At 41.5% G+C, this 15689-nt stretch overlaps 1 protein-coding gene across 1 annotated transcript in view; it reads right to left on the reverse strand.

The window, feature by feature from the left end:
* The window catches only part of crppa (CDP-L-ribitol pyrophosphorylase A), a 42007-nt gene that overhangs the window by 9941 nt on the left and 16377 nt on the right, over positions 1 to 15689 (reverse strand). The window contains exon 9 of the mRNA XM_083761548.1: positions 13649 to 13780. Coding sequence (XP_083617674.1) covers positions 13649 to 13780 — 132 coding nt within the window. The remainder of the gene's footprint in view (positions 1 to 13648; positions 13781 to 15689) is intronic.

A 15689-nucleotide genomic window follows, 5' to 3' on the forward strand; every position in this document is an offset into this window, starting at 1 on the left:
ATCATATCACAGAAACTAATACCAGGGCCTCGGTGGAGGGTAATCGCTAGTTTGAGAAAAGTTTGGAGTGTTCTTAAACCACAGGCGGCAGTCAACTCTGATCTCCCTCCACCTCAGCCAGGGTGCATCTCCATGGATGTCACAGCAAGAGCTTCACGAGGTCGTGTACAGTTTCACCTGGAGCTAGATCTAAACAGCTAGAAGAGAATAGGCCTATAGAGCCCTCTCCTTTTCTCTTTTTCTCTCTCTCTCTTTTCTTCCCGACTGGCTAATCTCTTCTCAGGTGTAGAATTCCTGGTCTGGGCTCTCTGGAGGAAACACAGGGTTGGGTAAACATCAGGGCTCTCACTGCAGGGATTACAACACCCATACATCACAGTGACAAGCCTCCTTTCACTGGCTGACAAGTCGCCAGAGCGATATGCAAGGGTACCGTGGGGGAAGGCAGGGGATCCGGTGACACTTCCTATCGCAGCACAAGTCATTGATAGTGAATACCATCACCGCGCTCACACAGGTCATCATGTCAGCTCCTCATATGAGAACACTGTCCACACACTCTCTCATCATCACCAGACATTACACACACTGGGTGTGTGGTTTTCAAATAGTTACTGTACAACACTGGCGGTCGGACCGTGGGCATCTGTGAAAGACCACCACATTTGGAGAATGCATTTTAATCACAGATCGTCTCACAAAAGGCTGCCGATCATTGTCCGTGACTGCAATTTACTCTGCTCTGTCTCTGTAACTTAAGTAAACACTCAAGCTGTGTGTGCGGCACCTCAACTGTTGATGGGTGTTGCTGTGAATTACATGCAACCGCAGTCATGGCTCATTTGAGAAGAACAACTTTTTAGTCCAACAAGGAATTGCTAAAGATCAATGAGGTGGACCATTTTCCTTACTTCACTCCAGATGACACAATTTCATGTGCGCATAAAACCTTTGATGTAGAAATTTTAATTTTCATTAAGCTTCACTTGAAATAATACAGGGGGGGGAATGTATATACATACAATGGGTTTTTAAAGTGGAAGTAAAATACATACTAAGATTTTAGCTTTCAAAACCATGTGTGTATCAGAGACACTTTTAATCAGCCAAATTGTGTCTTCATGTTGCGCAGAATTAACACAGCATTCCATAGAATGAATCGTTTCAACAGCACTGGGTGGGTCTTCTACTCCACTAGTGTGATGGTGATACATAATGGAAGTGATTATAGGATCGCCCATGTTGTTCTTTTAGGTCCTCCCTTATGGTTGTGACCAGAACCAGATGAAAATAATTTTAAATAATTTAGAAAGGAATGAGTTAGTGTTTTATTAACTGCTCTAATTCAGTAATTTTCAGTTACCTCATTCTTAAAAAAAACTGCTGTGTCTTGATGAATTGAATACATAGGACCACAATGGAAACAAGCCCTCAGGGCTGTTTCTGTTATCACTTTTGCATCATTGTATAATTGTACCACAGTACTCTTTGCAATCTGTTAAACGTATTCAATCAACCAATTCGAAATTCGAAATTCGAAAAATCCTATCGCTTTATTGTATCTTCCGAAGGCCAAACTTTTGTGAAACATCCAATAACAATGTCTGGATGATTACTGAAAAATACAAGCGGTAATTGGGGTGAAAGTTAAGCGTTTGTATGTGGATGAAATTGGTGACCTATCTGAAAATGTATTTTCTGTTCAATAAAGAACTGAGAGGTGGGGAGAACCCGGTTAGTGTACAATCACTACAGCGATTATTACTATCAGAATATAAAGCATTAAGCTTTTAAATACTTTTTAAAACCAAACAATATCACTTACACCACCTTTATAATATCAATGATTCTCAAGGTGACAACTATATTGAGCATGTTTTATCTTTTGTAGAAGGGTGAATGAAATATTAATTCTGGAATTGGAAATTGTATCTAAAGAGAATTACATTTAAGAGATTATATCCTGTTATAACGTGAATGTAGCTGAACATCCTCAGACAGTGACCAAAGGGGACAAAGTATACAAAACTATTTCTTATATACATTTGTTTTCTATTTAATGTAAATTGTCTTATTGCGTGTAGAGCAGTACATACATTGGCAATTGGCAATTAAAAAAAAGGTTTCCTGTAGTAAAAATATGTTTCCCGTAGTAATGGTAGTAGTATTTGTACTTGCTCCAAGATTATTTCAATCCCGATAAGATCCCCAGTCAGTCAGAGTCTCTGCAATAACAAAGCTTTTCACTGTGAATATACACATCACATTGTACTGTCAACTCATCTTAACAAAAGTGACTGGAGAGCAAAGGCAGACATCATAATGATTTCTTTTTTTTACCCTTCATGTCATCACAGACTCTTGGAAGTCATGTTTCTTGATGTAACGGAAAAACTTCAGTTGCAGAGAATAGGTGAACGTCCTGAGAATGAGGAATCTGATCTTGGCAGAAGTTACACACACAGATGTCAATGGAAAAATCTAATAAGTTCACTACAAGAGACAAGGTTATTATGGCACTCGAGAGTGTATTTAGAAGACTTTGTATACTGATCACATGACAGTGTTCCTACAACAAAAATTACTTTCCATTACTTTCCGTAACTGGCAAAGGAAAAACTAAAAACATGAAAGAAAAGAAAATACTATTAGAAATTGTTATTTCAGCCACGCTGAAGGCCAGGGATGGAGCTTATGCTTTCACCCTTGTGTGCGTGTCTGTTAAAATAAAATACTCCAAGCTGTTTGCACATGCTGCCAGTCGTACAAGGAAGACACATCACTAACATCTTTCCAATGCATCAATGACAGTTATGTTATTTAAAAAAAATTGTGCATGCACTGTCCTTCCAGGCTATAGGATATAATGTCCGCAAGGCTATGGACTATGGAGTGGAACTAGCCCACCCACACAGTAAACATTACAATGTACAAGGACAAACACACATAGAGAACACAGTCGAACACAGTATGAAGTGCATGCACCCGTCCCGAACAGAGGAAGGCCTCTGGGCCGAAACGTCCGCACTGCTGTTTGCTGCTGGGGGAAACTGAATAAAACAAGAATCCTATCGGATACAACGTGAGTGCTGGTAATTCTTTTCTATAGACTGTATCTTCCAGAACCGTGCACCCGATACACTATTACGTGGAATTATTCATCTGAGTGCTTGCTTCTTCTTTCTTCTTCTTCACGCATCCGAACACCCACCCCTGTCCCCTGCACAGACATCGGGACATTATTCTCCACGGTCGTTAAATTGCTGGTCAAATATAGAGGGTATTGTGCATGCATAAAGTGAGTGCATAAAGAAAATAGAGTGGCAAAGTGAGTTTAACGTCTTTAATGTCGTTTAATGCAATACAATTTACAATTTACAATTTAGGCATTTAGCAGACGCTCTTAATCCAGCAATCAGATGTATAATTGTATAATTCTGTTTGGATGTATAGTATGGGCTGTCAAGGCCAGAAAGTAGTTTTTGAGGGGCGCTAGACCCTCCTATACATAGGTTTAATGTTTGTCTTTAGTTCAATGTTTGTTTTGTAAATGCATTGACAATGAAGGGAAGATTTACGTGATAATGTGTCATTTACGTCATATTGTCTCTTTATTGTTAATGGCGTTTAATGTTTGAGTTTGCACCGTTTGTTTTACATCGCCATTACATCACCTAATCAACATGAGTTAGACATTACATCACCTAATCAACATGAGTTAGACATTACATCACCTAATCAACATGAGTTAGACATTTTTTGCAACTCAGTAGGCTTTCCCTCATAACTTCGGGGTACGATGATGATGTCACGCGCATACCCTCTATTAGCCTTCCCAATCCTCAGCCTCACCCGCCTATGAGCGAAGGTAGCCAGTAGGCTTAAGGACCAGAGCCATGTGGCCCAGGGCCATAGGTCAGCAGCCAATTCAGTATTTTAGCTGTGACGTGAGCGCCCCTTCCTGAGATACTTCCGGGTCCTACTTTTGTGTCGCTTTTGTGTCCCCATGGAGTTATACTGTGACGCTCCGTCGGACTAAATCTGAGACGAAAACAACCACGAAAGTCTCATTTTACCGCTTTCCTCGCAACAACAAAGCTGCGCTGCTCTCCAAAATCTGGCTGTGACAGGCCGTCTGCCCCACATGGAATACTATCGCCATTTTATTTTATTGTGTCAACTAAATCCTCATTAATGCAAACTAGATTCAACATACTCAAGCCTGCACACATTCTAAATATCCCCCGAAATATTTTACCGAGCAAATGGACTGTTGCCACCTTCAATAATAATGATAATAATAGTCTTTATTGTCTCCACATCATATACTTTTGTTGTCATGGACACTTGTACAAAACATTAATAATTCTACTCGAGTTGGAAGCATTAAGACCCATTTTAACCCTCTATGGCTTCCTTTCTGAAAAATAACGTAAATCTTAAAAGATTCAAGCGTTTAGATATTCTATTCACAATGGGATGCGGACGGGAGCTGGTGCCACTTGGACCCGGACGTAACGTAGCACTACAAAATGACGTTGGACTTAAATACTGAATAGGACCAGAGCCATGTGGCCCAGGGCCATAGGTCAGCAGCCTATAGGACCAGAGCCATAGGTCAGCAGCCTATAGGACCAGGGCCATAGGTCAGCAGCCTATAGGACCAGGGCCATAGGTCAGCAGCCTATAGGACCAGGGCCATAGGTCAGCAGCCTATAGGACCAGAGCCATAGGTCAGCAGCCTATAGGACCAGAGCCATAGGTCAGCAGCCTATAGGACCAGGGCCATAGGTCAGCAGCCTATAGGACCAGGGCCATAGGTCAGCAGCCTATAGGACCAGAGCCATAGGTCAGCAGCCTATAGGACCAGGGCCATGTGGACCAGGGCCATAGGTCAGCAGCCTATAGGACCAGGGCCATAGGTCAGCAGCCTATAGGACCAGAGCCATAGGTCAGCAGCCTATAGGACCAGGGCCATAGGTCAGCAGCCTATAGGACCAGGGCCATAGGTCAGCAGCCTATAGGACCAGAGCCATAGGTCAGCAGCCTATAGGACCAGGGCCATGTGGACCAGAGCCATAGGTCAGCAGCCTATAGGACCAGGGCCATAGGTCAGCAGCCTATAGGACCAGAGCCATAGGTCAGCAGCCTATAGGACCAGGGCCATAGGTCAGCAGCCTATAGGACCAGAGCCATAGGTCAGTAGCCTATAGGACCAGAGCCATAGGTCAGCAGCCTATAGGACCAGAGCCATAGGTCAGCAGCCTATAGGACCAGAGCCATAGGTCAGCAGCCTATAGGACCAGAGCCATAGGTCAGCAGCCTATAGGACCAGAGCCATAGGTCAGCAGCCTATAGGACCAGAGCCATAGGTCAGCAGCCTATAGGACCAGAGCCATAGGTCAGCAGCCTATAGGACCAGAGCCATAGGTCAGCAGCCTATAGGACCAGAGCCACGTGGCCATAGGTCAGCAGCCTATCTTCCGTTTGTGTCGCGTGAGGCGGCTTGATGTACATCCCTGGGCCATGAGGTAAGTATACGCCATCTGGACATGACTCTAGTATGTCGCAGGGACTAAATCCCTTAAATTCTTTTTTTATGCTTATTCATAATATATTTTTTTATATATTCTTTTAACCCATGCCCCCCCTTTTTGTGTTGCATGTTTAACCTTACTGTATGAGTTATGGGATCACCTGAATTTGCCCTTGGGGATCAATAAATTATCCATCTATCCTTTGATGCCGACTGCCTTTCCAGCAGGGGCGAGGTGAATTTCCCTGACAGACTGAGGCCCCCGCCACACGAGGCGCGGCTCGGGCTGTTACCCATTCAAGTTTGAAGCCGGCATTAACGTTTTGACTTTTGAGCGTCCAACATTTCTGTTCTGTTAATTATGCATGTAGTCCAGATGAGAGCGGTAGCGCTCCGGACACCCAGAGAAAGCTGTAGTAGTGTATGCTATTATGCACTGCCTGTAAAATGCATATGTGGCATTGTGGCATAATCATTCAGTAGGCTACTGGGCATAATCAACTGTAGCTGATGTTTTTCTTTCTTTTCATTACAAATCATTAGAATTTTAATGATATTACATAGGCCTACTAATATTCTTATAACTAATCTATTCTACACTACACCAGTTAGTAACAATAATGTAGTAGATCATCCGTTTTTTGGATTGGTAATCACCATAATTTATATCTGTTCTCTGAAAATAGCTCATCTACAAGCTCACGGGCTGCAGATCGGCTATTTTCGGAGAAGAGATTTATAGACATTATGTGCAAATATAAAATAGCTGTGATACAGGAGGTGGAAAGCCTGGTGACGTGAGGTTAGTTTGGAGGGGGCGAGGAGACTATGGCGTCACCGTTTCAGCAAATAGGCGGCATTCGCTGTACACACAGAGACGACCGGCTTCCCGCGAGACCAACCGACACCTCGCGAGAGTCAAGTGGAGGTACATTAATTCTCTATAGATCTGCTAAAGTTATATGTCAATGAGGCCGGTAGGTGTGAACAATTGGTTCAAAGCCTTTTAACATATCAAAATTATAAAACACAACTCACTTCAATCTTAAAAATCCATACAATAAGGCTTAGGAATTCTATGTGATATTTCTGTGACTTCAGTCAGTTATGGAATTTGAGAAATTCCTTAAACCGAAGAGACAAGAATGGCTAATGATGTCATCAAGATGTGCAGACTGGATCATCATCATGATTTTTCGACCGCAGTCGAGATCATAGATACCACAATGCTACGCCAGACTTCCCGGTCCTTCATTGCCACCCCCAGTTCCTGCCTACTGAAGCGCCAGTCCTTCATTGCCACCCCCAGTTCCTGCCTACTGAAACATGTGTCCCTAGCGATGACATCAGGGAACGGCAGCTTCCTACCTCTGGTCCGCCCTGAGGCAGGACTCCAGAGAAGAAGGGAAGATATAACCTCATTGTCAGCTCTGTAGCAGTGGCCGGCAAACTGCGCTCTTCTGGATCGGACCAGTGAAGAAACACGGGGAAGGTTGCCGTAGAGCCTGAGCGTATTTCAATGATTGACTGATAAGCGCGATGTCATCAGCTAAGTCAGTGTCGGTTAGGTATTTCGCAGGATGACGAGAGCTTCTCCTAGACTGGAACTGGAACTGACTGAACTTCTGAACGGACTGGAACTGCTTCATAGAAAGTGGTCTGTCAGACTGTCTTGGGGATTTACACAATGTCTGTTCAATTTGTTACATCCAATAGAGATCTCTAATGCATTAGTGATGACAGTTCTTAAGAAAATGATTTAATCAAATTCCCATAATATCATAATGGCTGCTCTCAGACTTTCATGTTCCATAAGTTCATTTCATCTTCAATGTACATTAATGTCACATAAAGCTTTACAAATCAATGAAACAGTGGCCATAATGGCCATTGTTTAAACTTAAACAATCTGAAGAAGGCGCAACAAAAACATTTATATAAACGGTGGACCGCAGTGAAACTCCTTGATAACAGAAAACAATGCACGACATTATAACAAAAATATTTGTATGTCTGTGTTTGGCTCCCTGGGGAATTATGAGATGTTTTGGGACCTCAAAACAGGAACATTTTGGTTTTGTTTGCAGGGAACTTTTGGTTTTGTTTGCAGGGAACAGAAAACAACAACAACAACCCAGAGTTTCTGACCACTGTGCAACCACAATGTATCAGTCTACCTACTACTAATCAAGTTACAAACAATAACATTGTGTCATGGATGTTACAGCCTGTGTCCTGAGATGCACAGCTGCACACTCACATATGCTGCATAGACACTTTCATTAATAATTAAATGAAGCCAGCTTGGAGATGTCCGAGTTGTATTCCATGCATTTAGGCCCGTCACAATTATTACATAATCACCTGATCGCAATTATTTGAGCTTACAGCAATTATGTTGAAAAATCGTTGAAATAGTTTCCATTCATTTGTAAAAACAGCTGGGAGAAATTAACAACAAAGACATGTGCGGATCTACGTTCATATAAGTTCAATATATCTGGATAAAATTATTAACTATACTGCCTGTTTTGGCCATAGTACATTTTTCATTTCGACCATTGGTACCGGTCATTACTATTAGCAGTGATTTATTTACATGTCAGTTAATAGGCTTTGCATAAATCTGTCCTGTGCAATTTATGTCAATACATTTGTGTATATGTGTTATATGCTCCAAAGGGGATGGGTGGTAGAGTTGGCCAAGTTGAAAATATCAACACATTGTGATATTATGAATCGCAATAAGGTAATTGTTATACTTGGCATTTCAAGCAGCTGTTGCATCCTTCCCTCATCTACATTCCCTTATTTTCTATCACGCCATTACACAAGGGTTAATTACAGAACCATTGGCCAAAAATAAGGCATTGGTGGCCATAATCGGCAAAAAAGGTATATAGGAAATTATTCAAGAAACCAAAGACGCACCGAGCGTGCACGCATCCGCCTGGGTGACGGGCCGGCAGACTGCTGGGCGAGCGCTGGCACTTTGGCATGGGGGGTCAGATCAACATATGGAATGAATTCTGTACTGGCCATATATCGAGTGTCTTGAGTGTACAGGTTTTGAGGAGTTCAGATCAACATATGGAACGTCAGAACAGGTCAGCTCCATATATGGAGATCTAAGGGTGGCAGCGGGGACAGTGTCTTCCACATCAAAGGGTCACCATGCAACTCCTCACAACCGTTTGGAACCAAGGAGTTGCATGGCGACCCTTTGGCGTGGTTTGGGCATTTGGGTGGCAGCGGGGCAGTGTCTTGAGTGTACAGGGTTTGATGAGGGCCCAGGTAGGGCCGGGCCTGTTGAGAACTCCGGGCACGGCTGCACTAATAACTTTGGATCGGGTCCGTCTAGAGTTTGAATGGACAGGTCAAAAGGGAGACATCGAAGAGGAAGGACGGGTGGGGAGGGAACATATGGGTGGTCAGAACAGGTCAGCTCCATATATGGAGATTTAAGGGTTTGAGGTCAGATGTAAGGTTGCAGGCCGGCTCCATATATGCAGATCTAGGTGATGATCCAGTCTTCTCCATGTATGCCTATCCAGGGTTTGATGTCAGTGTCGTGATCTTCATATATGGAGACGGCCATTTATGGAATGTGTCACGAGGTGTGATGGACTGGCAGCCATATATGGTGGCATGATGTGTCACGAGGCGTGACGGACTGACGGCCATATATGGTGGCGTGATGGACAGACTGACATACAGGATTTGCAGGTTTCCATAGTAATCTGCGAAACTACGGTCGCAATAATCAATATTGTTATTAATAATAATAGATTATAATATAATAATAATTTGCCAGAACCATTCAGCAAACCTTACACATCCTCTGTAATGGACCAATTTTGTATATATATATATTTTTTTAATTACAAAAGAAACATCAAATTTAAATTGTGGATAAATATATCCACAATATATATATATATATATATATATATATATATATATATATATATATATATATATATATATATATATATATATATATATCTTGACAAAGGAAGTGTTGGCAACAGCCTTGACATGTACTGTATGAGGGAAGCCATCTGGGAAGAATTATCCTCATTATAACAAAACCTAACAGAGTGATTTATGCGAGGCCTTATTCTGCTGTTCCACTATCTCATAACAATAAGCATTTTATCATGGTGAAACACATAATCTCTGTCCACTCCCTTCCCCCTTTCTCTCATAAGAGTTGCGGCAGGATGACTAATTAACAACATTAGTATCCATAATTCAGAAGAAAGCTCTGGCATGCTCGTTATTGAAGACAGAGACCAACATCCGATCGGCAGCACAATCAGACTCACATGCGAACCAGCGGTGTCTTGCATGCCTCGCCATCTAAAATATGAGGTACATCATTGTAATTAGATGACATGTTGGACATCAAGTCCAAGTCCACTGACCACTGTTATGATTGTCTTCAGTCCATCATTTTCTTTTCCACGCCGACCTCTGGTACTAAGACAAAGTCGCAGACAAAGTCCCCAAGTTTTACTGCATGATTAATACTTGCTTAACTATTGAAAACTGTGTCCTCCATCCCAAGAGGAACTCTTATATATGTTGGGCTCCATTTTTGAGGGGCGCTAGTTTGTTTTAAAAACACCATTGACAATGAAGGGAAAATGTATGTCATCTTGTCCCTAACACAAACATTAAATGCCATCAACAATAAAGACAATTTAATGTTTGTGTTGGCACCGTTTGTTTTACATCACCATTACATCACCTAATCAACATGAGTTTGACTTTAATATATTAGCACCCCTCACTTCACACGGGTGTGATTTTTAAAGGAATGGGCTTGTAACTATTCGGATAAGAGGCAGTCAATTTGGTTCTACTCTAAAATGTTCAAGAACGAATCATTTGTTTTACTCTTGCAGGACAGCTGGTATAAATGTAGGCAGATGGGCCTAAAAACAATGACACCCGTGTGAAGTCAGGGGCGCTCTTATCATCTTACAAGATCGAGAACAAAACAAACCTGGACAAAACAAACTTAAACTAAGTTAAATTAAACTCTGTCCATTGTCAATGGCGTTTTTAATGTTTGGAAAAACGAACATTAAACATGTATATAGGAGGGCCCCTCAAAAATAGAAACCTCTGAGTGTATCAAACAAACCAGGTGTTGATTAGAGTCATTAGACCACTTGAGCCCCATCTAAAAACAAGAGCAAAAATAGATGATCTAAAAGATTTTCGCCAACAATGACATGCCCAGAAAAGAGAGGTACAGTATATCAGTTCAATCGGATGGGTAATTTTCAAAGCGACTGCAAAAGGATGCAATGGACTCCCAACTGTGCTGCCAAGCAAATAGTGTATTAGGGCTCTGGTGCCATTCACACATCACTTAAGGTAAAATGCATAACATTTTGACCCCTAGGGCTCTAACGTATGCCATGCTTTACCCGCAAATATTAACCCATTTTGGTGTTTTAAACATTGTTATAATTTAGCTATTGAAAAATAGCAGATATACAAGCTCATAGGTCTGCTATTTTTGAAAAATCGTGAAAATATTTATTTCAGAAAACTGGAGGATTTAGAAGATTTCTTTTTAATTTCGATGTCTGTGAATTATGCATTTAGGAGCTTCCACCTAAACGTTATCTTGTGGCCGCACAACCCACAATACATTTTGCCGACTCCTATATTTGCGGGTGGAGGTGTGTCTGTAGGCCTATTGATGCGCTTTCCTTATATTTTCTATCTCATACACACAGGTTTAGGACAACGGAAAGTGCCTCTTCAAACCACCCGTAATGCGAATCGGTTTGATAAAGAATGCGCTCCTGATTTGGAGCTGCCTCGACGCAGAACATTCACAGCTCAGAGGTCTCGTTCTGTCTTAATTCTTCACAAATCTCTGTGATTGTAATTTCCCTAAATCAGCAGTGTCAATTATTTGTGCTCATTGTGTTTAATTGTCTAGAAGTTATTAGATTTGTAACAAGGCACATTGGGCTGTATTTTGCGTGTCTTATTTCCTAACTTGAGTAAACTAAAGACCTGGAGGCGTGATCAATGCTCTTTGGCCACTCAGAATAGCCAAATGGCATTGATCACGCCTCCAGGTCTTTAGTTTACTCAAGTTAGGGAATAAGACCTGGTACTTAAGACACGCAAAATACAGCCCATAGTGCGCGATTCCGTCGTTCAGTTTCATCACCTCATTACGCAGCAAATATGGATTAAAATAATGTAAAGTTCCCCATAATCAGTAACACGTAGCTGATACTTGTGTCAACCAAATGAAAGGCAATTAAAGGCTAGATGGGTGTCATTTCCAATGTGATTTCGCCATAGTCCAGTGCAAGTTCAGTTTAATTAATCTGATTTTCCGAACTATTGTTTTCGCTTGATACCGTTTCATAGAGTCAGTACACTAGCGATCTATATACCAAATGAAAGAACAAACTTTACAGGTTACACAGCACTTTGAATGTTCCAGATTTGAGCGAGCTGTGAGTTAATGAAATGTGTTTTTTGTACATACTGTATATGGTTCTGTGCGGTGGAGAAAATAAACAAGCCCAAAATGACAGTCATATTTTACCACCTGCACACACACACACACACACACACACACACACCTAATAAAACAACCCTAAGTAGAAGCCACATCAGCGTAATACCTTCCCAAATGTTTCCATTTACCAAAGAACACATTCTGACAATATAAATGAATGTCGCTATGTTTGTGGAAATGTTACACTTTCATATTAAATCTTTTGTGAATTAGGTCGAATTTTTAGGCCTTTTCTCTGTTTGTTAATGCTCCCCATTTATTATTTATTCTGTAGTGATTATTTTTGGCCTCTGCAGCTGTATGTAGAAGTTAATCACTGTATCACACTTTTAAACTCAGCTGACAGTTTGCTTCAAATCAAATCCATAATTATGCTTTGGCATTGCCCATTGTCAGGCTTTTTTCTAGGCCTACATGCCTCGGCACGGCACCAGCTCCACAAAGTCCTCAGTGACAGTCAAAGATGCATCAGCACACAAATAAATAGTGCAGTGCAAAGCCACCATTTATATTTTGCTACATGGATAATTGCAATCAGACACAGAACCAGGACAAATTGCACTCAGCTGCAAACCTTTATGGTTGTGTTATATCATTAGTGCAATAATTTTCATGAATCAGCCTTTGAGACGAGGCAGATAGCAGGTGCAAGTGATGTGCAATTTATGATGCCATCAGCGGCCTGAATCCATTCTTTATGAATTAATTCCTGAGAGTGTAAAACTGTACCGAAATGGACCCTCGTGGTCAAGGGTCCATTAACACAGAGGATTTTACTCTGTAGAAACCATTCGTTGCCTTTGGCAGTTAAGTGTTAACTGATGAACTGATTTGTGAAGTGATGGGGTCACCGCCAGCCAGGGACATTCCTTTGACACAACGTTCCAGACACATCCAAATAAATCATGAGTGATGTAGCTTACTTACACCAACAACATTCATCTCAACAGATCAGTGATTTGACTGTCTTAATAGTAGCATGCATCCAGACATCTTCTATTGAGCATGATGAATTATTCCACATTATATAATCTAGTAATTGCTGAACATTCAGTTATGGATTTCAGGTCAAGCACATCATCCGTGACAATTCCAGCATAGACTTGGCAGTCTAGGCCTCAAACACCCTGCAGAAGGTTCCCATGACACAAACTTAACCATCCATGTGGTTTGGGCCTACTCTTGAAAGTTGAAACAATTTGTGGGCGTGGAATTAAATGGCTTTATAAACTAATGCCCTTCTAGTGACCATTCATCCCCCCTTTATTCGTAACAATAGCGAGAAACACTTAATAGTAGAAGTTGATACACCCTCATCACATGGCAAACATTCATGCGTGCACGAGACGCGCACGCACGCACACAAACATGGGTGATAAAAGTCAACAACATTGACTGAAGCCAAAATATGTGACAAGGCTTTGGCACAAGAGACTTAAAAGACATTTCCTGTTCTGTTCTGTTTTGCTTGGCTTGTATCAAACGTACATTCCAGTGAAACATCAAATTGGTTTAAGAAATATATTGGCAAAAGGCAGGGAGGGGCTTACCTTTGAGTGATGCAGCTGGATACCATAGAGGAGAAGGTTTTGGATCTTGGCTGCTGAGGCCAGTTCCATGATCGCTGCTGGCTCTACCGTCCTCTCGCTGACTGACGAGTCATCAGAATTATCCAAAAGCACCTATCAAAACACACCGCACGCACCCAATCAGATGACGCTCACCAATAATGGGGATCTCTTACAATGAGAATGATTATGCAGTGTTGGAGTAATTGCTGCTCATTCATTGTTCAAGTGGCTGCTTAAAATGGTTGCAACTCAATAGGCCTGTTTATTTAAGGTGCTAGTCAGAGAAGATTTAGGAAGTCGCTGTGTGAGGGTAAATATCGTTTGGCTGATAAAAGACTGCAATTACACTCATTCGGCTGTACTGTACATTTTCAGGGCCTCTGGGGTTTATTTTTGTAGACATTTCTGAATTAAAAAGAGAGCCCAGTGACTCACACTCACTAGGATTAAGAGCATACACTGCTGAACTCTTTTACATAATAGTGGCTTAAAAGGATTAATCCAGTGCAATTCGTTGGCATGTCGTTGGCAGCTGGCATGACAATATGAAGATGCATTATTCAATAGAATCATTACATCATGTGTTGCTTATCTCAAAGTTAAATTCAGTTGGCTTGTGTTCCCAAGAACTCGTCATGCATAAGAATAAGAAGTACTTTAAAGCAAAAATGAAACTTTGGTAGAAGTGTGTAGTTACCTGCCAGTACTAGTACTAGTACAGTAGTAGTAAAAATACAGTTAAATATTTCAAAATGTACGTACTGTATATACATTTTGAAATATTTAACTTTATTTATTAAACTGGAAGTCAATGGTGATTGGAGGATGGGACTGAAAGCTAAAACCCTGCCCAATTACGAAGTCGCACTTCATAGATACGTCACGGATGAGTGATGACAGGCTGGTCACATGAAGTTCAAGATCCACATGGAATCCACAGTTATGACCCAGTCTTGTTTTACAGCAACAAACTAGTTCACTTTATTATATAGACATATCCAGACCTAAGCTTCCCAGTGAAACCAATTCCTTCTACTGTTAACCACTGATCTGATCTACTGAAGGTTTGAGGTTAAGTGTTTTCTTATGGTAATAAGTGAGGGGTCAGGGATACCGTTTCTCCTTCACTTTCTCTGCAGCACAGTGATTACCTCAAGTCAGTCCGAGATTTACACTGGTGGCCTGTCAGCTATAACCCTGCTTGCCTGACCTCTGGAGACAGTCACCTGCTCTGACACCTTCTCGAAACTCTTTCTACTGATTATCCTCATGAGACCATAGACCAGACTGCTGACTCAGCCCAAGTGCACAGTTAACTCTGAGATAATATTTGTAAACTGTGAGAGTTACAAGTATATAAAATAACACCGTGAAACAAATGGGGTACCTGATGCCACCCAAGTTTTTTGATACTTTATTTTCACCGTGGAAATTGAAGGATTTCCAGATTTTTCATGTCTGCTCATTCTCACGGCCCCCAGCTTGTACTGATAGCTAAGTCCCTCCTGTTGAAGAAGTCTTACAGTGAGGGTTGTGAGAAATCAAGACATGCAACACATGCTTTTGTTCTCATGTGGCAGGGAGTCAATCCTTTCCAAATGTGACCTGAACCCTCAGCCCCAGCCTGTGTGTGTGTGTGTGTGTGTGTGTGTGTGTGTGTGTGCTTTCTGAGTTTTAATGAAAATCTAGCGTAGCTAAAACAGATCAAGTCAGGGGTTTTATCTAGTCATGCTACAAGACATTTTCTGCGATTGCAAGGCTTATTTTGCCTATTGCCCAGCATCATTTTGGCAGTCACAAAACACTGTAGGTGACGAGGTCATATTTAATTTTAAATATTGGTCCTATGAAAATGTTTATTTTGGTTTGATTTAACCACTTAAACCCTCTTGGGGCGACCCCGATACCTGAATGATTACGCCGTTGTCCCATACCACATGTGTTTGATTCTCGGCCAGTAAGACCATTTGCTGCATGTCACACCCCTGCTTTCTCACTATGTTTCCAGTCTCTCTACAGT

The sequence above is a fragment of the Protomyctophum parallelum genome, assembly GCF_964188405.1.
Source record: "Protomyctophum parallelum genome assembly, chromosome: 3".
NCBI classification, from domain to species: Eukaryota; Metazoa; Chordata; class Actinopteri; order Myctophiformes; family Myctophidae; genus Protomyctophum; species Protomyctophum parallelum.